Raw genomic sequence first — 24,793 nt, forward strand, 5'->3', positions numbered from 1 at the left:
AGGTGTTGAATGGGACTGATACCTGGTAACGGCATACGTCTCCCCTATGGACACAGGTAGAATGACACTGAATGTGAAGTGAGATACTAGAGATGTGAAACTTGCATAGTGGGATCTCCAATCCTAAAATTTAGGATAAACTATGATTTTATGTGGAAACTATTTAAAATTGGTTGGTGTCATGAGATTTTGTTATAAGATTTGGTCCAATTTGGTGTTTCCAGAGGAATTTTATTCTAGCTTCTGGTGCTTATTAAAAGGAAAAAAGGTGGGGGGAGGGCAAACCTTTGCAGATCTATAGTGGAGTCCTTCTTGTCCTTGCGGGAACTGAGTGGCTGCAACTCAAGACCTGAGAATTTGTGGCTGTAAAGGAGAGGTATTCTCAGCCCATGCCCACCTCCCTAAAAATACGTGCAGTAATTTTAGAAAATACAGTGTAAACATTTCTGAAGTGTAGTTCCTCTTCAACTGCTTGCTCATGTTGACTCTCTTTTCTGTGAGTGCATGCCAGTTGTTGGTGATTTTTGCCTTAGCAATATCCATAAGGTTGATTGTGATGCCACCTGGAGTGTGTTGGTATATCAGGTTCCAACAGCCCTTTGGCCTTTCAGTTCCTTCTTAGTGCTCATGGGGTTGGTCAGAGCATCTCTCTCCTTTTCCTAAGCAAGTCAACAGCGGTTTCCTTGTTTCATTTGTGTATTAGAGCTGTAAATAGTTGAGTTTTTTGAAATAGCAAGTTAAGGTTCCAGTGGGGATTTTGTTCCTGATGGGGTATGCCCTAGTTTCATGGTTTTAAGCCAGGAGTGAGCAAAAAATGATCTGTGGACCAAGTCTAGCTTCCTACACTATCATATCTGACCCACCCACCACTCAATGGCCCAACAGGAGCCTCTGGTCGAGTCCCTGCCTGCCGCACTCTTTCACACTGCTCAGAGAAGCTAGTTGCAGGGGCCATGTATTCTGTGCACTGCCACTGTCCCCAACACAATCTCGCAGCTCCCATTGGGTGAAAACCAGCCAATGGGAGCTTCCTGGGCTGAGCTTGTAGTACAGGCAGTATGCAGAGAGCCCTCCTCCCCACCCCCAAAAGGCAAATGATGCACAGAGAGCACATTGCCCCTGCAGCTAGTTGCTTGGAGTGGCGTGTGAGGGCATGGAAGGCAAGGAGTCTGCCGGAGGGTACTACTGGGCTGCTGTCTAGGTGCTGCCTGAAGGTAAGTATCTACTGGCCAGAGCCTGCACCTGGCACAGTGCATAGTTCATTCCAAACACCAGAGGTGAGAGAGCCGCTGACACACAGAAAAATCAGTCAGGATCTGCGCACAAATGATAAGCAAAAACAAATAAAACAAAAAAAACCCCAAACCAAACTGTTGGGCCCTCAACTAAGAAAGAGAAAGATACTCTCCACATTCCCCTTGTATTCCAGGGTCCTAGGCCAGTATATTTTGTGTGCTCCAGCCCCGCGGTGGGTAGGGGGCTGGAGCATTAGCACGGGCTCCCCAGTGCTGGGAGAGGGAGCCCTGAGCCACAGGGACTGGATCCAGGCAAGCCAGGGGCTGCATCCAAGCCCTGGGCCTTAGGTTCTCCTCTCTTGCCCCTCCTCACCGCTTTAGAATAATAGGGTTGGAGGAGACCTCAGAAGGTCTTCATGTCCAAGCCCCTGCTAAAAGCAGGACCACTTTACCCAACATCATCCTCCTTTGCCCATGCCAAAGAAGAAGTAGAAAAAGCATGACCTGACACTGAGCAGGAAGGACCAAAGAGCATTGAGTAAAGGGTCCTGTTGGGTCGCCTGCCCATTCCGGAGCCACATGGGGATACATCTTCCTAGGGGACTTCCTACCCCTTCACCAAAAGGGATCCCTCAATGACTCCAGGGAGCAGTAGGGGACCCAAACTTATAGTGGAATCAGCACCACTTCAGCCTCTTCTGGTGCTTAGAGAGAAAAGGATTCTCCAATGTAGGCAGCACCACATGCTGAAATGGTAACAACCGCAAGTCAGCCATGAAAGCCTCCCAGAAGATAAGTGAACACCTCCAGTCTTCAGAGCTGAAGCAGAGCTCTTCATCACTCCATCCTGGTCTCTGCATCAGCACAGGTCACCAGTTTGCCTCTTTAGATCGCTAGCACTGTATTCCCAATCAAGTCCATTTTGGTGGCTGGAACCCCTTGACAGATGTCTTCCTATTCCTGGGGTGTGGGGCTCTAATGTATGCCTTCTGACAAGTGCCATTCATCCACGGAGACCTCATGAAGATAAGGCAGGACGGGACCAAAATGATCCTGATAACTCCGGCTTGGCCTTACTTCAATATGCTGCTGCACCTGTAGGTAACAGCCCCACTGCAGCTGCTTCTCTGCTCTTAACTTCTATCCCAGAACCATGGCAATCTCCTGCACCTGATCCTGGCAGTGTTGCACATGACAGCTTGGGTGCTGCATGGTTGAATGCCAAAAGGCAGGAGTGCTCAGCCTGTGTCCAGCAAGTCCTACTGGAGAGTAGAAAGTTATCCACCAGAGCAACCTATCTGGCCAAATGGAAGTATTTCACATTTTGGGCCTTGACCCAAGATATTAGGCCTGAGTAGGCCTTGCTGCAGTCAATCCTGAATGTCAGTCTTCTGCATCTCAAGCCCCAGGTGTAGTCTGTTTCATCAATGGAGGTCTACTTGGCACCATATCAGCTTTTCATCCCTAATTCCAGGGCAGATTGGTCTTTGCTCATATCGTGGTCTGGCTCTTAGAAGTTCTGGAACAACTCTATCCCTGATTCGGATAGCGTGTCCCTTCATGGGACCTGATTCGAGTGCTTACATGGCTCATTTCCATTTTTTAGGAGTCATTCCTGGTGGTGATGTCTCCCCTACAGATCTCTGAGATTAGAGGATTTAGCTTTAAGCTGCCTTATACAGTGATTTTTCAAGGACAGGTCCAGATGCAGCCACACCCAGCTTTTCTTGCCCAAGGTGGTTTTGCAGTTCCACACAAGGCAGGACATATTCTTGCCAGTCTTCTTCCCAAAACATCATAAGCCGGAAGAGCGCATAGGTTGAACTCCCTGGACATTACGAAAGCACTAGTCTTCTACATTGAAAGGACCAAATCTTTCTGTAAGTTGACACAGCTGTTCCTAATAGTGGCAGATGAGGTGAAGGATTGTCTCAGAGAATTTCATTATGCATCATTGCATGCATCCAGTTTTGCTATGATCAGGCAAAAGTGCCTTCGTCAGCAATTGTAGCAGTCTTCTTGACTGGGGCGCAGACCTCAGCAGCATCCTTCCAGGCCCAATTACCAAATCCAGGTATCTTTAGAGACTCCACCAAGGCATCCATTCGCATGTTCACGTCTCACTACACTCTTACCCAGCAAGGCTGAGATGACACTGGCTTTGGTAAAGCATTATTGCAAGCTGCACAACTTTGAACTCTGAGCCCAGCTCCAGAGACATGGCTTGTGAGTCACGAAGAATGGAATTGACATGAGCAAGCATTCAGATAATAAACATTTGGTAACTGTTGTTCTTTGAGATATGTTGCTCATGTTCATTCCATTACCCACCCTTCTAACCCTCTGTTGGAGTTGCCAGCAAGAAGGAAGTGAGAAGGCATAGGGTCTGTGGCACCTGATGTACTGATGCTTGAGAATGGCACTCAAGGGCACCACAGCTGACTGCACTAAGGCAAAAATCTCCCAACAACTCTTCATGTGGGTGCACACTCATAATGAATGGAATGGGATCTTGAAGAATGACAGTTACAAAAGGTAAGTAACTTTTTTTTCTCTAGCATAATATAATACATATCATAGCAGAGATATCCTGGAGAGAAGTGAGGAATAGAAAATAAATGTGTTCCCTTTATTATCTTTCCATTTCATTACCCAGTGGAGGAAGAAGATACTTTTCAGCTTGCTACATCCAAATGTTACATTTGCCATTGTAGTTCTAAATTAAGATGGAAAGAGTTCATTTTGTGTTGTGGAAAACTGGATGAATCCAAAGTACAAATGATGATGTCAACAGACAAATGATGATGTCAACAGACAAAATTGTTTACTGTGGCAGACTTGTAATGCCAGGAAACCTAATTTGCACATTGACTATAGTTGAATTAAATTTTATTTTGTGCATTTTTTTCCAGTTCTTAATGTATGCAGCTGTACTAGCTGGCTTCCCTAGTGACATGGAAGTGAATTATTGGTGTAGAGAAGTGGGTACCATATTTTCAACTTTCCAAATATTCTGAAAAATATGGTTTGATTGTCTTGGTGACTTGTGAAGAGTGTTAACTAGTTGTTTAATCAGCTTCACTGTTGCTGGTAGCTGAGGTGCTGCAATAAACTCTGCATATGAATGCTGTAATCCATTTAGATGAAATTATTGTTTTTAAAAGCCACAGTTTAGCTTAATTTCAATTTTATTGTACTATAAAGGTGTTTGCAATTCTAATTTTACCAAGAATACAGGCAAGGGATTAATTGATGTCCACAGTTAATCCACCTTCCACCTCATACACTTTACAGGCCATTGTTTAGTGAATGCACTACGGTATCAATATATCTAATAGTGTTGTTGTTGTCAGGGGTCACTGCATTTCCGCAAGGAGAATCCCCTGAGATCAAAGGTAATGTGAGCAAGGGCAGGATTGTAGAAAAAGGCACAAATGTGTTAATCATTGTAACTTTCTTCTAATGTGTTTGACACCTTTCATTGGTGCAGAGGAAAAGTTGTATGAAGCTAGAAAATGGGGACTGTATTGTGGGGAAAATAATCAGTTGTTTAGTGTGGCTGTTCCTTGTTGTTACTCCTTTCTAACACAGCATAGCTGATGAAATGTGTTGTTTTCTGTGTGCAGATCCTTTACAGACAAAGAAAGTAAGAAAGGTGCCCCCTGGTTTGCCTTCTTCTGTAAGTACTGATTTTTTAACTTATAGTAAACAAATTGGGCTTAAAGCGCACTGTTTACTTGATGCACAGTCTTTTCAGTTATCATTAGGCAGGCTTTATCTAGTGACCACAAACAGCCACGCTATTTTGCAGCAGTTCCTAAGGTGTAAATATACATTTCATGCATAGTTTTTAGATTTCATATCAATGGTTTGTACTTCACTCATATGCACTTACCCACTTGTCCCTGTCATTTGAATTCCCCTCTTGGGAAGAGAGCTGGACCAGGAGCTGTCAAAGAAGATCTCCTGTACAGGTCTTTTGATGTTTAATTAGTCATTATGTTGCTGAACAGGAGGACAGACAGAGATTAATAGCTGAGAATCTTAGAAATTTACATTTGTAATAATCCCAATGGAGCTGAAGACATTAAGATTCGGAGGACATGTACAGCTCAGCTTGCCTCAGTAGAACTGAGGTTATTAATATGCATAAATCACCAAGTCAGATGTTCATTGTGAAGCCCTGGTGGATTTTAAAGCCTTCATTAAGCTTTTCCTAACTTCAGCCTACCATCAGGAAGGCTTTCAAGCAACTAGTTTGTTGATCCCTCTTTGCTAGAAAATTTATCCTTTGAGAATAAAGGGCTTTGATGAAAAAGGTTGGAAGGGTTGTGGTGGAAAAATCATTAATGGCTGTGATAATCTAATGCTAGAGGGGTGTTTTGTGGTATTAAATATACTTTATTCTTTAAAGGATGAAAATTGTTTATAAATGAATCTTCATTTAAAAATCCACATGAAGTGAAAAATCCCCACTGAAGTGAGGAAAGATTTTTTTTTTCCTCCCTGTTAAGAATAAACAAGACGGGAGGGGAGAGAAGCTCTACTGCCTTGCAGGGTATATCTCTTTGTTGTGTAAATGGATGTTGGGCTTTTATTTGGCAGTACTTAACACACTGGTGCAGGTGCAGTTGGATGAGTCCTAACTCAAAGCCATATAGGCTGAATAGAATGCACTGTACAGGCAACCGTAATGCAGTAGGAGCAAAAAGGGTCTGAGCTCTTTTTTATTTTATTTTATTTTATTTTATTTTATTTTATTTTATTTTAGTATTAAAACTGAAGTATAGATGATGTCTTCTAGTCACTCCCCTTTCCTCCTTCACTGTGATATACAAAACCCTGAATCTGAAATCTCATTTTAACTGTACTTCCAGATGGAACTGAGATAGTTTAGATGGCCTGGGGCAGCTGTGCTATGAACCTGCAGCCTACCTGGAAGCCAGGATTGCAGCTGCAGGCACTCTTAAAAGCTTTTGCTTGCATAAGCACTTGGGCCCCACTAGAGGCTGAATAGCTGCTTGATAAACAAAATGAACACAATGCCTGAACTCATTATTTCCTAGGCCAGGAATATTTTTTTCTGCAGCAGCTAAAAATAGTTTGGCAATTTACATTTTAAGTTAGTTGTGTGTTATACAGGGGTGCCTCTCCAGTTAACAGATGATTTCTTCTAGATTAACAAAAATATATTTAAAATGATAGAGTAGCTAAAACATGTAACAATGCAGTTTTTGTGTAATTTGTTGCTATAATTCTAGGAGTCATAAAAGTCAAATTACGTATTAATATTTAGTAGCACTGGCCAGGTAAAGAGAACATATTAGTGAATGAAAAATTCTTCTAATTTCTCTTACCCAACACTAATGGTAAAAAGCAGCATGTTTTTAATGTTTCTTATTTAATTTTTCGTCTTCTAAATGAAGAAACAGAATTGCAAAAGACTTATTTTATTAAACACTGAACAAACCTCAGTGATGGAAAGAGAAAGCAGATACTGAGAGTCATCAGTATGCTGGTGATAAATTTTGTAAAATCATCATGGTCCTGAATGTACTAAGCAGGATGACACCAAAATCAAACAGAAGTCTGATATTTTTAATGTAAGATGCCTTGTCTTGGTGGAAAGTTGAACAAAATTTAGTTTTATTGACTACAGAAATGTATGACAACTTGAAATTCTGACAACAAAATTGTTTGGAATGTACCATGCTAACAAGTCAGATTGTATTTTGGCGAAGGTAAAAAGTGAATCAGCATATTTAATCTCTGTGCTACAGATGTTCTATTCAGTAAATTAAAATAATTCTTATATGAAAAATAACAAAGGAGGGGAACGAGGCTTTATTACTTAAAATATAAGTTATAAGAATACATTTTGAATTGAGCTTCTAAAGGATTGATTCTCTTTAATATTTGTAGTTATTATAAACCTCATGTAAACATAGATGCTTCATAGTAGTTTAACTTTCTAGGTAATCTTCATTTACATGGAAAACTAATGTTTATTTTTTTAGTAAGATAAGGACTTTTAAATAATCTTCCTATGTCTTAAAAAATACTTTTTCCTTTGCGTTGTGGTGGACATCTCATGTCAGATGTTTTCTTACACTATTTGTTTTTAGATGATTTTTTTCACTTGTCCTTGGTTGTCCTAGTAGTGAAAAACCAAAATAGCTAAAAAATTATTAGGTTTGTATGAACATATCCAACATTTTGGTGAGTGACATCTGAAACTCACATCTGAATGAATCTAGCTTTTGTGTTTGCTTTCTGCAGACATTAACATGGTAGAGGATTTTTTGTAAAAATGTTTGCAGAAGTTAATGTTAAGCATTCATGCTCCAGGACAGCGTTGAAAACAGTATATTTTATATGGCTGGGACAACTTGATACAGCAGGGAGAAAAGGGTTCCCAAAGCACTCAGAGTGCTTGTCTACAGGCAGTTAGATCTGATTACATGCTTTAAAACAGGTCTACAGCCCGTTGGTTTGTGGCCCGCAGTGCAATTTGGGTTTACGCGGGGCTTAACACGTCGCCCACGGGGGGATCCTTTGAACATGGCTTCAACTGGGAACACATTCCACAACGGTGATTCAATATAATGGTCTTCTATTGATTTGCATTTTAGTAGTTAAATTCCTGGATTGTCATTGCTCATTAAAAGTGCTGTCATATGGGTAGAAACAAGGGGAATATTGCATTTTATTAAAATCAGCAGAACTGACTTCAATGGGGCCTGCGTGTTGTGTAGTCTTGCCTTAATCTTTGTATTCATGCCTGTGAGTGTGAAAGAAGCTATTTGCATATATTTGCATATATATTTTCATGTATATGCAGTCACAATTAAGTTGCAGCCCTTGACGTGCTGTGAGTATCATTGTGGACCCCAGGGCTTCCAAAATTGAGTAGCCCTGTTTTAAAACCTAGGCATATTGTGCAAATAGGGCAAGGAAAAAAGGGCACCTATTCATTAAATCTTCACAGTAGTATACTTTTTGAGCTTGTTGCCTTAGACAAGGCTTGTGTTGCATTGAAAAAATTTATAGTATTCTATGGTTTATACTTATCAGCCATGGCTTGGACCTCCCTGGTCTGACATCCTGGGGACCTGACTGATTCTAAAGGAGTGAGTTTGCTGGTTCAGGTGGAGGTCGGCTCCTCTTCCAGGCTCCCCTGCTCCTGAGCTCCTGGGGCTTCTAGGGCTCCATTGCCCTAAAGCTGCCAGACCCCGCACCCTCAGAGCCTCTGCTGCTCTGCTCTGGGGCCGCCAGGACTCCACAGCCTGCTCCGAGGGGCCATCGGGGCTCCATGTAGGATTGCCAGGTGTCCTGTATTGAACCGGACACTTTGGTATTTTCGCCTCCTGTTGAGTAAAAAAATTCAGAAAATACCAGACACCTAAAATGTCTGGTACTTTCTAATTTTTTTCCTGCCAGCAGCCTGTTAGGGCCAAAAAGCCTCACCACGTGTTTCTTAAAGAGACCATACTGGTGGGTTTGTTTTGTTTTGTTTTTGGTTCGGTATTTTTTGAAACCATCTGGCAACCATAGCTCCATGGCCTCCCTTGAGGGGCTGCTGAAGCACCAGGACTCCGCTGCCCAGAGTTGGGCTCTCTGGTCCAGGGACTCTCTGGTCCGGCAACATGAAGTTGCTGGATCACAGAGTCCCAGACCAGAGAGGTTCAACCTGTACTATCTTTTCCATTAAAAATTCAAAATCACATTTGTTTCTTTGAGTCTTTCTTCTGATTGAAGTGTTATCTTCATCTAGTCAGGGAATAGAACTGGTGCCATGTGACTGGAGACCAATTATAACTAAACACTGTTCAGCTCAAATTTTAAAGAGCAGTTACTGAATCCTTGCAGTGAACTGGTCAGTCTGTAGAGGAAATAATTAAAAAATAAATCAAGTATATTTGAATAACTAAGGAAAGTGTAATCTAATTGTGGACATTCCATGGGCTGAGAAAGAGGGTAAATATTCATCATGAAATGTTTATTCAGCTCTAATTATTACAATAATCAGCATTTAGTATGGATTAATAGTAGAACTAAATTAATTGTAAAAATCTGAAGATTAATGCTGGAAATATCTTTAGATCCTTCTTTTGCCACTTTATCATCTTCATCCTAACTAAGATTTTTACCTTCATACACAGCATATATTGATGCATATCTTAGAAAATCAGCTCCTGTAGAAACACATGTGCAGTCATGTGATTTGCTGAGATTTACAGCTCTTCTGTGTATGCAAGAGGCTAATCAGGTCCTCTGTCTTTTTGGTAAGATAGTCTTTTCACTGAGAGGAGTCTTGATTTTTATCTGTATACCAATTATTTAAGTTTAACCCCTCCTTCCCAAAGATAATTTATTTATTAAAATATTAAAATAGATATTAATATGTACTTTGTTCAACATATTACCTAAGTCTTCAGACAGTACTTTAACATTCTTATATAAAGTTTAAAATTCCACCTAATGGAAAATGATCAATTAATATATTTTAACAGCAAAGTCCTGTTTCTAGATTCAAGTCCACTGCAGTTTAGAAGCATGATAAGGATAGAAGATTTTGTAGACTGTTGCGTTCTAGATATGTCACGTTCTATAGAATATATGCCACTTACATTTACCATTTATTGTAAGAATTCCTCCTTTATGAATGAATAGCAATTGTGGAGCATAGGGATGTAATAGTGTAGTCGACTAAATGATTAACCAATAAGCGGATGCTTATTGGTTAACACTGTTGACTACACGCCACGACCCTGCCCACTGCAAGTAAATTTTTTAGCAGATTGGCTGACAGACTAGGTCAGTCCCTGCTTGCGCCGGGACTCAGCATCAACCTCCATGTTGGCTTTTAGTGCTGCTTGTGCAGAGCCACAGCAGGGGTAATTGCGGCCCCAGCAGGAGCCAGGATTAAGTGGTAGCAGTGCTACCTTTTATCGATTAATCGTGTAGTCAACAATTTTTTGTTGATTAAATGATTAACAAATTACATGCTTCTTAACATCCCTTGTGGAGCAGTGACATAACAGGAAAAAGGAAAATTACCTTATTTTTTTCGTGTGGGTGGAGTGGGAAAGAGAGACAGAAGTATGAAGAAACGAGATACCACAAATGTTGAATCCAGCACCATGGTAGTCAATATGAGTCTTTACATGGACTCTGAGTATAGGCTTGAATGCAAAGGAATGGCTTTTTCACCCCCCTGATCCTATACATATAAACACAAAGCTGGCCTGAAGGAAGGTAACAGCTCAATGGGCATCTTCCCCCTTGAAAGCAACTTCTTTTGAGATGGAGAATTTTGGAACTTGAGTTTATTCATAGTTTCAGATATATTTCCAAATATCTGTCTGCTTATAAGGCTCTGATAATTGAATCACATTAAAAATAAAGTACAATTCACCATAGTGAGTGAATGTAACAGCCTTCTAGCAAATGGAGGGTCCTAGTTTTAACAGACTATAACAAGGTTCATAAAAGAGCTAGATAAATTCACGGAGGATAGGTCCATCAGTGGTTATTAGCCCGGGTGGGCAAGGATGGTGTCCCTAGCCTTTCTTGCATCACTTGATGATTACCCGTTCTGTTCATTTCTCTCGGACACCAAGCATTGGCAACTGTCAGAGTGCCTCTACACTGCACCGTTATTTCAAGATAACCAGCATCATTTCAAAATTAAAATGTGAGCATTTACACAGCCATTCCATTATTTCAAAATAATTTCGAAATAATTAACAGCTTATTCTGAAATCTGTAAACCTCATTCTACGAGGAATAATGCCTATTCTGAAATAAGGCATGTGTAGACGCTCCACTGCTGGTATTTCGAAATAGCCCATCACCAGGGCCATTCTAAGTTATTCCTCCCCAGTGCCTCCTGAAGCTCTAACTCAAGATAGCACGTCTACATTAGGGAAGCCTGCCTTTGACCAATTTTGAGGCTTCCCTGCAGAATAGACATGCTGTTTCAAAATAACTATTCCGGAATAGGTTATTTCAAAATAAGCGTGCAGTGTAGACATACCCTCAGAAGATATTTCTGAGACTTTGCTCCTAACTATAGTGCACTTATAGCACTTGGAAGACACAGAGTCAGCTTTTTGGAGAATGGGATTAAGATGACTTTTTGGATGAAGATATATATTCTTGGAATTATTTTTCATTTATTTCCAGATTTTTTTAATTTCTGTGCTAGCCAGTGTGGTGGTGGTGAATCATGGAGCACCACATTAGAGACTGTTGTATGTGTAATGTGCTCAGGGTACTTCCCTGGCTTTTGAATGGCCTAATGTTGCCATATGCTCAATTGGTAAATTCAGATCCTCTCACTCAGATGTCTGTTGTACTTTTGCTAAAGTCTCAAGCTCCTTGAATGCCAGCAATAATTGATCTTATCCTTGGTCTGGACTCTACTACAATCATAACATTTAAAACATTGAAACAGTCAATAAATTCTGTTGGCAACAATATACAGAACTCATGATTACTTATAAGGGTAACCTCCAACCCCTGTCCTTCCAGACTCCCACCACTACTTTTCATTGTTATGCCTTGTTTGTTATGTCTGAGTCAAAGTATAAGCTCCTGAGGGCAAGGACTTGTATTTATTTATTTGTAAAGCAGCAAAAGAATACAGCCTCTCTCCGACTTATGAACCGGTTACGGACCAAGCAATTGGTCGGTAAGTCGGACCCCATAGAGTTACACGTGACTGCACTGTTCGTAAGTGCGGATCGCGTTCGTAACTCAGGGTCCGCCATTTATGACAGCTTCGGTCATAAATGCAAACGGTTGTAAGTTGACCATTCGCAACTCGGGGACCGGCTGTAATACATGTTTAAACTCTGCAGGCACCAAAATTCTGTAATACCATAGGAATTCTACTATTGTGGCTCTATTCTTCTTAAGCAGTGGCTGTTTCCCTCTCCAAGCCATCCTTCCCTTTTTTCTCTGTCATGGACTTCGTTAGGCCTTTTGTGTTTTCACCATCTCCATTCTAGATTATTGCAATTCACTTGTACTTGTGCCTCACTTGTGGCTGACAGACTGCAAAGCTCTCACTGATCTAGGCTGAGGGTACTTAAGTGATCATCTCTCAACAGTGTCCTTCCAAAGCAGTTGAAATTAGATGAGTTATCCAAGCTGTCTATCCTGATCCTGTGACTGTATAGATCCACAGCAGAGCCTGTTTCAATCAGGGAACAGGTCTGTAGAATTCCCTTCCATGTTATGTCTGCCAGAAGTCTCCAGAGCTGTTTTCAGGACTTGCTTCAAGGACCTTCTGTTGACATTAGCTCATCTGTTTTAAGTTTTCACAGCATCCCAGATGCATGTATTTAAGGGCTATTAAATTATAATAGAGATCTGAATAGAAAGGTCTTAAATGTATATGTACCTTTAAAATGTTAAAACCCAGCATGACTAGACTGCAGCTTCTGTAACTTTACGAAGAGGTAATGTGTCATTGCTGTAACTACCACTTTATACAAAGAGCAAGTGTTGGTTCATCCCTATTATTGATTATGCTCCTTGTTACAACAATAAAGAGTGGGGAAACCTTTTAGAAATACAAGATTATTTCTTGTGGTTTGTGATTTGATAATGCTCATTGTTTGAAAGCTGTTTGAAAATTTTTGGAGTCTGTTAGAAAAGTAATAAGTAATATCTATAAAACTTATGCCTGTGTCGTGCTATTAAATCAATGCATTGCTCTTGGTTGCTTGATCAATATAAATGCTAGACAGGCAACTTTGGCTGTGCTCTAATCTTGTAATTATCAAAAATAGCCAGTAAAAATCCCTACTGTTGGAAAAACTGTTGAAACCCCTGAATAAACTTCAGACATAAGTTTTCTAGACAACTGATTCGCTTGTCATCCTGAGACAAAGATGCAGATGTTGGTTCTAGTCTGAATATAATTTAAAATTGAATTAAAATTGCCTACCATTTTAGTGCCATTGAGTTTCTTGTGAGGTTTAAGTATGGCACTTCAAGGCCATAAAAAAACCAGGTCGTACAATCCTGGAGCTGTAATCGCAAGACTTCATGACATTTGCTGTGATAGCTTGGGTAGCCTATAAAAAAAAAATTTTCCTTAAGGGAGTACTAGCTAGATCCCTAACTAGAGATGACAAAAGGATTGTCATTTGTTTTTGACAGATCATCCAGACAGCTTCGTTTGCTGAAGAATTTTGCCAGGCAGCGAACCAGAGACCTCCTTTCTTCCCTCTGCCCTCCCCCCAAAGTGAGGGAAATGTGCCTCTCTGAGCTTATATTTTTATAGATAGCTAGCTATCTGCACTTTGACATAAAGTTTCCTAAAGCTTCTCCGATAGTAATTCATTAAAATAAATACTGTTTTTCATATGGAGCAGGGTTTTGATTATAGAACCACCTACTGGAAAATTTTAAAACTGCATAAGTAGCTATGCTATTTTATGTCACTGTGGGGAGTAAATGAGAAATGCTGAACATACTGCATGTGAGCAAAAACATTTTTAAAAAAACTCAGCACAATTATACTAGAGTTGGACCAGCAGAGGGACCCCTTATCGCCCTTTAATTTCTCAAATAAATTTGTTTGGTCATACTGAGTTCAATATGAAGAGATGTGTAACTCACTTAATCTTTTATATCTTTCAATAGGAGAAGTGTGGAATCATGCCTAATTCACTTTGTAGGGTTTTTTTTAATCTCTTATTTAATTCATATCTGATTTTCATAATGTGCCTGCCTTTATTTATCATGTTATGGAATGGTGATTGTTTGGCCCAACAGGAAGTTCTGTTGTTTTGGTAACATCCCGAAATCATCTGTCAAGGATAACAAACAAATTTATTCATACATTTTGTCATAAATGAAATTGTGTAACTAAGTGCTTCTCATAGGGAAATACACCTGAGGACATTTCAAATCATTTATTAAACTGATTGGCTTTTTTGTTTGTTTCCTAGTTTAAACAAAATATCTACAATCTTCAGCACAGTTCTGAAGTTTTCTGAAGCTGGGAATAATGATGCATATAGAATACATTCCTTGCTTTGATACTTAATATAAATCCATAAGCAAGTATCACTAATAAAGAATATTTGTTCAATACCTGACTGAGGAATTGGTAGAAGTTACTGTTATTCATTAGCTCTTAGAATCATACATCTAGTAACAAACATCTTTATTTCTATTAAATGTATAAAATAACTCAAATGCTGAAAATGTATAGACTTGAGAAGCAAAGCCATTCCCGTCTTTTGTAACTCAATTTTTCTGACTATATAATTTCTTATTTTTAAAACATTCCTGTTTTCACATGTAAGCATCATGGAATTGGCTTGGACATTTAATGTGGCTAGGCCATTTTAAATATTTATATTTTGGAATACTGTACACAGTTTTTGTTTAATAACAGGTATTTTTTTCTTTGTAGAAATACAGATATTAAAATTACAAACCAACCAATTGAACTAGAAAACAGTAACACTTTTAACATTTTACTATTTAACTTTGACATAGATTTGAAAGTATATTGGTGTAAATTAATCAAACCCTATCAACTGAATGTTAGGATTTTTGTGGCAATTTTGTTTAGATTATAATGGTTCATTATTCTTGGCTGTTTTTTTTTTTTTTTTTTTTAAAGCACTGTTATGGAGTTGAAATCTGCTGCATTTTTTCACTATTCAATACATGATAAATGGATAATTTCCTCTTGCCTAATAACATGATGGCATGCTTTCCGGATTTTTTAATTTACTAGATATTTAAATGTTTATATGAGTATAGGTCTGTCTTCTAGACAATACTTATTTTTTCTTTTTTCCCCTCTAGAAGCAGCTACATGCAATTTCTCAGACAGTTTAAAGTCTGAATCTGTTTTAATTGCTTGCTGACAATATAATTTATAGGTATTCATCTCTCTAGGCTTGATCTAGTTAATCATCATAAACATTTCATTTGGAAATAAGTACATTTGGAAGTTTTTTCATTGAGAATCTTAGAATTTATTTTCTGAATACTTGAAACAAAGATTTTGTGCACAATATTGCAGAGCATTTTTCAACTAGCAACTAGTACCAAAGAAATAAGAAATAATGAGCTAATGGTATCCTAATCAAAGTATTCCTTTGTAAGCTGCTATTTATGTCCTTGAGAAAAACAGACTCTCCATCAGGAAGCTCATTATGTTTTATCTGGTATTTGTTTCTGGTGATTTGGTGGGAAATAGCTTTTATGGGGGGGAAGAGTATACAGTTTTTAGTTCTTATAATATTTTAAATAATAAAACAAGCAATAAATATAACAGCATTATATTTTAAATATTGATATGATGTTTAAGTCATATTTATGAACAGTGTTGAATAGAGGATATGTCGCGTTGGTGTGGAGATGAGAATCTCTGCCTATCCCTGGTTTATTATCAAGGATAATTTCCAGTGATTTGTATGATGACAATTTAGTAGTGGTTTTAAACTCATTAAAAATATGAGTGACTCATTCTTGCTGTTTGTGTTTTGTTGTTTGTCTCTGAATTGGACAACTATATTAAATTGTACATTTGACAAAGCACCTAGACTCTAAAGAGCAAATATCTCATTTAAAAAAATTCAGATGGAAAATGAATGAGTCTTTGAGAAGATTCTTAAACAGGTAGTTTAGTTAATTATTAGGTCAGCATTTCACTCTGCGTTAGATATCATAATCTCTTTATACACTTACAGAAACACACCGATTATTGTTTTTGACACAGTACAGGGTCGTGAGTGGAAACAGCTCAGACTACAAAAGTACATGTCTGTTCAGTGCTCCTCTGCTGACAGCATGTCTGTCTGAAATCAAGTTTAAAAAATTGGCCCTGTCTCCAGCTGACTAGTTCTGTCAGACTGCGTCATAAGATTAACCCTTAATTTGTCACCAAGGAAAAGTAGAATAATCAACTGTAGTGACTAAGATATCACTGATCCAGATATGAAACATTTCACCCTTACATGCTTTTCTTAAGAGAAGAAAAAATCAGCATAGTTGCTGATCAGAATAAATGTGAAGTAAAAAATAAAACAGACACATACAAAGAGAACTTTTGAGGGCGTTGGAACCGTGTTGGAGTAGTTATTGTTTGAGCTTTCCATAAGTATATCCAGCCGTGCTTGCTGCAATTATGAAAAAAAAAAGTGCAACACCAAATGTAAGCTTAGTTAATGATTAGGTCATCATTTTCACTCTGTGTCAGAGATCATAACATCTTTATATAGTTACAAAAAACACACACTATTGTTTTTGACACAGTGGAGGGTCATGAGTGGAAATAGTTCAGGCTACAAAAGTACATGTCCGTTCAGAATTTGTGCAGTTTGCCACATTATAAAATATTATGTTGATTAGTCATCATCACTTGTCAATGTAAATTATGAGATTAAAGAAAACTCATAAAAATCTGATGTGCTTGAAAGCAAAAATAATTTGATCCTGAAAATGATACCCTGAGTAACAGAGTATTGGAAAATAGTATTTTGGTGTTATTACCATACAACACAATTTGCCGTAATTTTCAATGCAATATATTTACATGTGCCTGTGCTGCTCCAGTAAAATAGCAAATTCCACACAAAGTATGATAAAGTAGTTACTTCTTCGGTTTATCAGAGGCAAATGAAGAATAAACTGTTTTAGTTGGAGGGATATTTTTTAAGTAGCTGTGTTTGTGCTGTCTTTGCCCATAGACAGCATTTTAGATGACATCTATTCTTTTTGTGCTGTTTTTGACAATAGCTTACCTGTGTATTGATGAATCTCAGCAGTTTATTTGTTTAAGCACATGTTAATCAAGTTAGCAAACAATACCAATTCATATTGCCTTTGTATTTTTAACTTTACTGTTTTGGTGTGCAAGTTTAGAAGATATGCTTCATCTTTCTTGCAGTTCATGCCACATCGGAAAATACTGAGCTTTTATTCTCCAAAGTGTTTCAACAATAATCAGATTATTGCAATTACACTCCCAGCAGCTAATTTTACAAGGTACACCATAATGTCCATCCTTGCTTTGAAAAACTGAATCTAACCACTGCTGAAACATTTTGACCACTATAAAGGCTTGTTATGTGCAGGAAGTATTTGATTAAAAAAGAAAATGATTTTATTCTGCCTCTCTCTTCCAAAATAAAATTGGAATTTTATTGTATAGCTTCTTCAGTGTTTTCTGAATATAAAAAGATATATTGTTCTAAATAATTTATTTTAATTCTGGAGTACAGTATACTTAGTAAAGCAGTATGTCTAAGAGATCTAAAGATCTTTTAACTTACCACATCTATAGAAGTCTAAACATAGTGATGAGGTTTAAGGAATGGCATTGTTAATTGTAAATCAAAGCTTCTTACAGAGTTCTCTGGGGACTGAAATGGGGCTTTGTGATCCCTAGGGGAAGGAGGAAGTTGCAAGTCACTCTGCAGGCTTGGCATTTTAATAGTCTGATGTACAGTGATGTTCTTTTTTGCAGCTGCCGCTTAATCTTTTGTATTGGTGAAGAGTTGGGTTCAAATTTGGTTCATTAGCTTTTAAAATGCTGCATTCTTTTCTACCTTTCCCCCTCGCTATGTATGGATGTATTAAAAGCAATAATCTGGTCAAAACATAGAGTTAAATAGTAAAAAAGCACATGCTTTTCGATTCATTAACAGGATATCTCTATACCACCTAGTTCGAAACTGGAATAATCACAGTACTTTCTCTCATGTTTATATCCTTTTGCTTGTGTTTGTCGCTTGTGTCTAATCTGTATATATTATGTATACTTACATATATTGCAATGGTGATTTACTGAGATGACAAACACTAGAAAAATCCTGAAGTCTTTCATGATCTGTTTGTTAAATTTCATGCAGTGGTTAGATGAGTTTCCCATCATCAGAGGTGCTTGTCAAAGGTATCCTAGTGTTTCCCCTACAGATTGCTGAATTAAACAATACCTATTCTTTTCTTAGTCTGTGGCATATTCTCTGTTCTCAACAGAAAGGAAGGTAGGGCAAACTCGCAGATTTGGCATTTGACTCAGTCAGAGAGAGTGGGAAAGATTCTGCTCTAATTTTTTTTTCTGTCCTTTGGCCTCTTTGTTTTTTAAAGGGGCTTACTGGACCCTGCACATTCTTTAACAGCTATGTGTATTCATTTATAGACTATAAGCATGTTTATGTACAAACATATAGATTAGGAGTTTCCCAATGTACTGAATAGCATATACAGGAAAATTTGCTTTTAATATTAATGCCCCTGAAACACTGGTAAATTCATTCCCTGTATATTGGCTTTCATATTATATATTTAATCAAACAGAGGAAATTTCATATTCTTCACAAAGAGGATGCAGTTTAGAAAAGGATGTAAAAAAGGGAAACACTCTAAATGTGTGTATTGAGTGATTCTGTGTGATGATATATGTTCAGTATATTGTGCAATGTATTTGTGTAGATTAACACTACAATTGCGTGTTTCTGCCTACTGTTTTGATGTGTTTGTGTACACATCTAAGAGAAAAAATACTTTTTTCCACGAAAATGTATTTTACAGTCTAATTAAAATGTTTAAAATTTGGCCAAACTTAATCAAACATTTTTCCTACTATGAACTTTAATTATGAAATTTGGATTTTGTAATATTAACATATTTGCCTTTCTATAGTTGCCTGATCTAAATATATGTAATATATTTAACTAAACATGACATAATGTGTTTTCTTTGGCAGCGATACAGTACTTGTTTAAGAGGATATACCCTTTCCCCAGTTAGAAACAACCTGTGGCCTAGTAGAGATACTTAATTAATTGGGACATAATACTTTTTGGCCCAGGAAGTGATTATGTAGCAGGCTTAGCTGTCTAGTCCTTCTTGTTACATATGATTCAGTGTTTCCAGTTCATGATTGCTCTGCATTGTGTTTTGTCAAAGTTGGAAGCAACTTTAGACAGAGCCAGATGGTAGTGTCACTGGAGGTGCATCAAATTATGACTCTACTGCTGCAAGAGCTCTAATTGAATTAAAACAAAAACCAGGAGATTAACTAGGATTTTTCCATTTTTTTCCTTTGTAGCATTTTATTTTTATGGACAAAGCAAATCATTTTTCAGTGAATGGGTAGCTTCAAATCTGTGCTTCTTAACTGTTGTAAATAAACTGGCTTTGCAAGGACTTTACTGGTTGGAATTTGGACTTAAAATGAGGCAGGGAGGGGGTTGATAGAATTTCATAGAGATTACAGTGAGTCTCTCTCTCTTATACACACATACACCCCCTCTTCCCATATGAGATGGTTCAGTCCTGTTTTGCATAAGTTCCTTTTGAGTAGATCCATGTGTGTACACATAGTACTGAAGAATTACTCTGTTTGATCTGGTGGATGGATGTCTTGGAGAGAAGCAGTGTACTTTAACAGCAGACTGTCATTTTTAGAATCAACATGTATTGTGCATACCCTGTACCTGGAATGGGCAGCAATTCTTTGATGTATTACTACAATGGGAAAACGGTAAGGGTGCTTTCCTTTGTTCATATAGTTGCAAAGTGGCTGACGCAGCTGAACAGGCAGTTACTGAAATCTGTGTGTTTTTAGATTAGTCTAACAAAGTACATTTAGATTGCTTGTATAATTCACTTGCATATTTTCAGAAGGCTTTTATGGCTGGCATTCTGTGATAAGGTACAGTTAAGTTTATAGTTTGTAATTTTTTAAACATTAACCTAACATTGAACACCATAACATTTCTAATGTACTTTATTTTAAAAAGACTATCTGTGATCTCTGTGTTTGGAATGGTGTGTGTGGTGATGGTGGGGATTTCTGTTAGCTAAAAAAAAAATGACATTTAGGTTTATTGGCTGTTTTGTGCAATAGGGAGAAAAGATGAAAGCCTTTGTGGTTATTTATAAAAATAACAAGTATGAATCTCTGGGAATGATTAGGGAAGCAGTCAGCCAGTAAGGCTTGTGTTTCCTGTTTGGAGTTTGAGATTCAGAGACTGACTTTACTGTTAAACCATCTGCTTCCAATCAAACTTGCATTTTGACCCTATACAGGAAAGTTAGTCTGATTCACAGACTTGAATCACTATTTACACTAGAACATTTTCAGTAGATTTTGTACCTTAATGCTGCAGAAACGGGAGTTTAAGCCACAGTCTTCCACAAGATTAGAAAATATTACATTTTTGCTTATACTTAACAGACTTGTGTTTTAGTGACTGGCTTCATAATTTTGAATTCTGGCATTTATATTGATATTGTGTCATGCTGCCGAGAATGATAGCATTTGAATAAAGTAGTACATATCAAATTATAAACAAGCATTATGCTCTTGTTCAAGATTTTTTCCCAAAATAATTTTAAGCAAAATGAAAAAATGTTATTGGAATTATTGCAGCATATTATTGAGCTTTAGAAAAAAGATCACTAGCTTTTGAAAAAATTAACTGAATCTTTCAATTCCTGTATATTTTAATTTGTTATGTATTAAATGGCATGCTATTAGTTCTTAATTGACATTATTTAAATTTTAAAAAAATTATAATAAGGCAGAATACAAAACACAAATCTAGTTTATGTGTAACAGTCTCATCTATACAGTGTATACACATTTTGTTTAAATGTTTTTATGTTCGTATTTCTTGTATATGCTTTTGGTTTGTCAATGTCCTTAAAAAGTATATAGATAAGAAGCATAAATCAGTTTCATTTGTATTTTTTGGCACATAAGCTTACATAAGTTTTGTCTTTTTTTAGTAATGAACTTTTTGTAAAGATTTTATGATCAATGATGATCAAACTAAGGATCTTTAAACTCATTAAAAACCAGGTGTATGAGTTTCTTCGATGAGAGAAAAGATACTGAGGAGTGAGTGGGAAAAATAAGTGAAACTGCATGATCTCTATTTCATTTCCTTTCATATAAATACCATCTGTCTTTCAAATGTGAAATGGTTTTTCTTTCATGTTTTCTCCTAAGTTAAGTCTTTTTGAAGTTTTATGTGACAATATATATTAGACTTAAGTAAAATTAACCATACAGTACCCCTGAAGCAAAAGGAGTATGATTTGAATGGAGTTTTGATTTTTATTCTTTCTTGAGCACATATCGCCCTATTACAACATTTCTCTTTGTTCTGTAGCAGGAAAAAAAGCTTTGATCTTATTAAGCATTTCCAGGCTTATAAGTAGATGGAAGTGCTGGTGCTGTAGGGGAGCATGGCTTGAAAATTGATAGCATGTGCCTGTTATAGGTCAGAGGTGACCTTTATGATCTTGAAGAGTTAGTAAATAGATGACAAATCATGACAATCTTATATCATGGTCCCTTAACTTTTGGGTTTAATTTTTTTACCTCTTCCCAGCTTTCAGTATTTTGTTCTCCCAAATAATTCTGTAAATTAAAACAAATAATACAATTATTTTTCATTCAAATACATGTAATCAGAGTATGTGTGTTGGATTTTCCCAGGTTTTGCTTTCCATTAATGCTTTTAACCTTCAAATGAAGAGACAGATTTTAACTTGATATCCAGGGTTATGTGTGAACTTTTCTACAGTTAGAGAAGACTCTGTACCTCAAGATCACAGTCAGATCTCACTGTAGTGCTGCTTCTTGAATTTATATCATTTGATCACTTAGCAGATAGTGGCATCTGGCTCATGATCTGAGATTTATTTGAATGATGATTTTGCTTTAGATACCAGTCTGTTATCTGCTATTACTATCTATTACTATCTATTCACTTGTGTGAAGTGCAGATTTGTTTGGGGAAAAATGCAAATGGGAAATTACATACAGAAACAAGTATTACGTTTTCATCTGAAAGTTAATTTCATAAAAGATATTTTTAACCTTAAAAATGTGGAAAGAGTTACCAAAGTCAAGAGTACATAGGCAAAATAAGATTACATTAAAAAAGATGCTTCCAAACACTGCTAGGTAATACTTAATGAGTGGTCAAAAGAGATTTGAGATGCATTTACATGGAAGTAGAATAAAAGTTTACAAATTTAAAATTGATTTTTCATGCTCTTCTAAGGGATTAATTTAGTAATTTAACATATATTACAAAAGATAGGTATGTAGGGAAATTTTTTACTATAAATCCTGCACTAAGCAATAAAATAAAACTGGTATGTGTATTAAATAATATGAAACAAGAAAGATTTAGAATAATATGTCCCCTAAATTAAAAACTAATTCAGCTTATTTTCTGTGTTCAAGGACTTCATTAGCTATTTATATTAAACTAGAAAACAACATTTTTTTAAACTTTCTTCAAGTGTTGATATATAGAAATATTTTTCTTAGTATCAGGGAAGAGTATCTAACCATGCCTTGGGGCTGGGAGGAAGAAAGGTTGAATTAAGTTAAAAAAAGCCTTCTTTCAATTTGTGAAAAAGTTTGATTAACAATTAATGTTAATGTTTGTTATCAAGTTCCATCTCACCTTTTATTTCTGTTAGGTGCTAACTTCATATCCTTTTTTTGGGTGGTGGGAGGGTGAGAATTAGATATTTGAGGAAAAATTAATGGCATGTACTGACAGACTTTTTAAGTGGCTTCAGGTAGTTGCTTTCTATCACTTTTTTAAGGAACCTATTTTGTTGGTCCTTTGTTCATATTCTGTACAGGAGAAAAGGGAATTAATAGAGGTCTAAAAAAGATAGATTTTATTTATGTTTCCTTTGGGATAAAACAAATAAATTTTCTCAGCTTTTTCAGTAATAACACCTGAATATTAAAAACATGTAGGATATTATTAATAATTGTTTTTACTATTTTAGGTAGTCAAATAAGCAGTGATTGAGAACTAGAGAATAATATGAGGATTTTATTACAAACAATATCAAATCCCTTACACGTTTTTGCTTAATTTTCAAATTTATTTTATGCAGCTTTTAATACCACTATTCAGTACGATGACATAATTTAGTAGAATGTTATATTCCAGGTACTGTGCACAGTATGAATGAATTACCTCAGTCCCATGTGGTTATGTTTAGTTACTAAGTATATAAGTACTTAAGTTTTCTCCAGTATAGGACAAAATTCTATAGAGACACATTTGTTTTGAAACAGTTTCTTCTTCTGCCATAGCAGGTTGTTATAATGCTGATAAATAGAAAAGAAAAGAACAAACAGATTGTATTGTATGTTCTTTAAGATCATTCATGTTTTTCCACGTTTATAGTGGAAAATAAGAATTTGTGAGTGAGATGAACTAATTCCTGAGTGACGTTATTTTCTCTATTTTTCTGAGAGGTGTATAAAATATTTACTAGAAATACATGCGGGGAACCTTACTTGTTAGTGTTATTTCATAGCACATTGAATTAAAGTATTAAAATAGTACATATCACTATAGGTGTTAAAATTTTGCAGATTACTTCAGATGAAATACCAATCCAATTTTATTTTCTAAAGATACTTTCTGTAAGGAATAATATGTGAAGCCTGTTTTTACATAAATGTAGACATACTTGGTTTGCATAAGCGACGAGGAGTCCTGTGGCACCTTATAGACTAACTGAAGTGTAGGAGCATAAGCTTTCGTGGGCAAAGACCCACTTTGTTAGATGCATGCAAAAGTGGGTCTTTGCCCACGAAAGCTTATGCTCCTACACTTCAGTTAGTCTATAAGGTGCCACAGGACTCCTCGTCGCTTTTGCAGATTCAGACTAACACGGCTACCCCTCTGATACTTGGTTTGCATAGTTTACAGCCACAAAGTGATAAGGAAATGAATGTTTTCTGCTTTCCATAGGGATATTGATTCGAGTTTTATTAGTGTTGGACCAGTTAGCACACAGACAAAAGTACAATTAAATTTATCCTATACCATATGCTGCCCATAGCAGTTCAGACAAGGTCAAAGCTAACATTTGTAAGTCAGAACAAACATAGGATCATGGAAGGAATCTCTAGGGGTAGACTACTTTGAATAAAGTGAGCTTGTAGCACTGGTCACCTTTATTTATTTATTTTTCCTCCAAAGAAGTATTATGGGTCGCAGTGTGATAGCCTGGGAGAGTTTTCTGCTCAACTCTAGTGGGCAGAACTGCCAATCTGTTGAGGAGCAGTCCCCTGCTAGGAGGGTGTGTTGTCTACAGCATGTTTTATTGATGCTTCAGTGTGAAGGTTATGTCCATTTCCATGGGCAAATGAAAGCAGCTACGGAGGGGATCAGGTGCTATATTGCATGGACCTATATTTCTCAAAATTGTGGGCACCAAACAGTGACACACACTTATTTGTTCGGTGTATTTGCTTTCATATACACACTTGTGTTGAAGACAGCCTCTAGAAATGCATTAGTTCATGCCTATGAGATGTAGAAACTAAGATTACCAGTGAGATAAGAGAAGTGACTTAAAAGCAATAGAAAATACATCAGTACTCCTCTAGCATAAAGTGGTCAATATTAATGTTATATAGTAATGTATATCATAGCATAAAGATGTTCTAAAATGTTACAGTTAATAGAAATTGATAATGTGAATTAACCAATTTCAGAATTCTTTTGAATTCC

The 24,793-nt window shown here is 37.0% G+C and overlaps 1 protein-coding gene across 3 annotated transcripts in view; it reads left to right on the forward strand.

The window, feature by feature from the left end:
• The window catches only part of TCF12 (transcription factor 12), a 350,291-nt gene that overhangs the window by 276,476 nt on the left and 49,022 nt on the right, over nucleotides 1-24,793 (forward strand). For all 3 annotated transcript variants that reach the window (XM_075897314.1, XM_075897315.1, XM_075897316.1), the window contains one exon: nucleotides 4,862-4,914. In XM_075897314.1, coding sequence (XP_075753429.1) covers nucleotides 4,862-4,914 — 53 coding nt within the window. The remainder of the gene's footprint in view (nucleotides 1-4,861; nucleotides 4,915-24,793) is intronic.

Source organism: Pelodiscus sinensis, chromosome 14, assembly GCF_049634645.1.
Source record: "Pelodiscus sinensis isolate JC-2024 chromosome 14, ASM4963464v1, whole genome shotgun sequence".
NCBI lineage: Eukaryota > Metazoa > Chordata > Testudines > Trionychidae > Pelodiscus > Pelodiscus sinensis.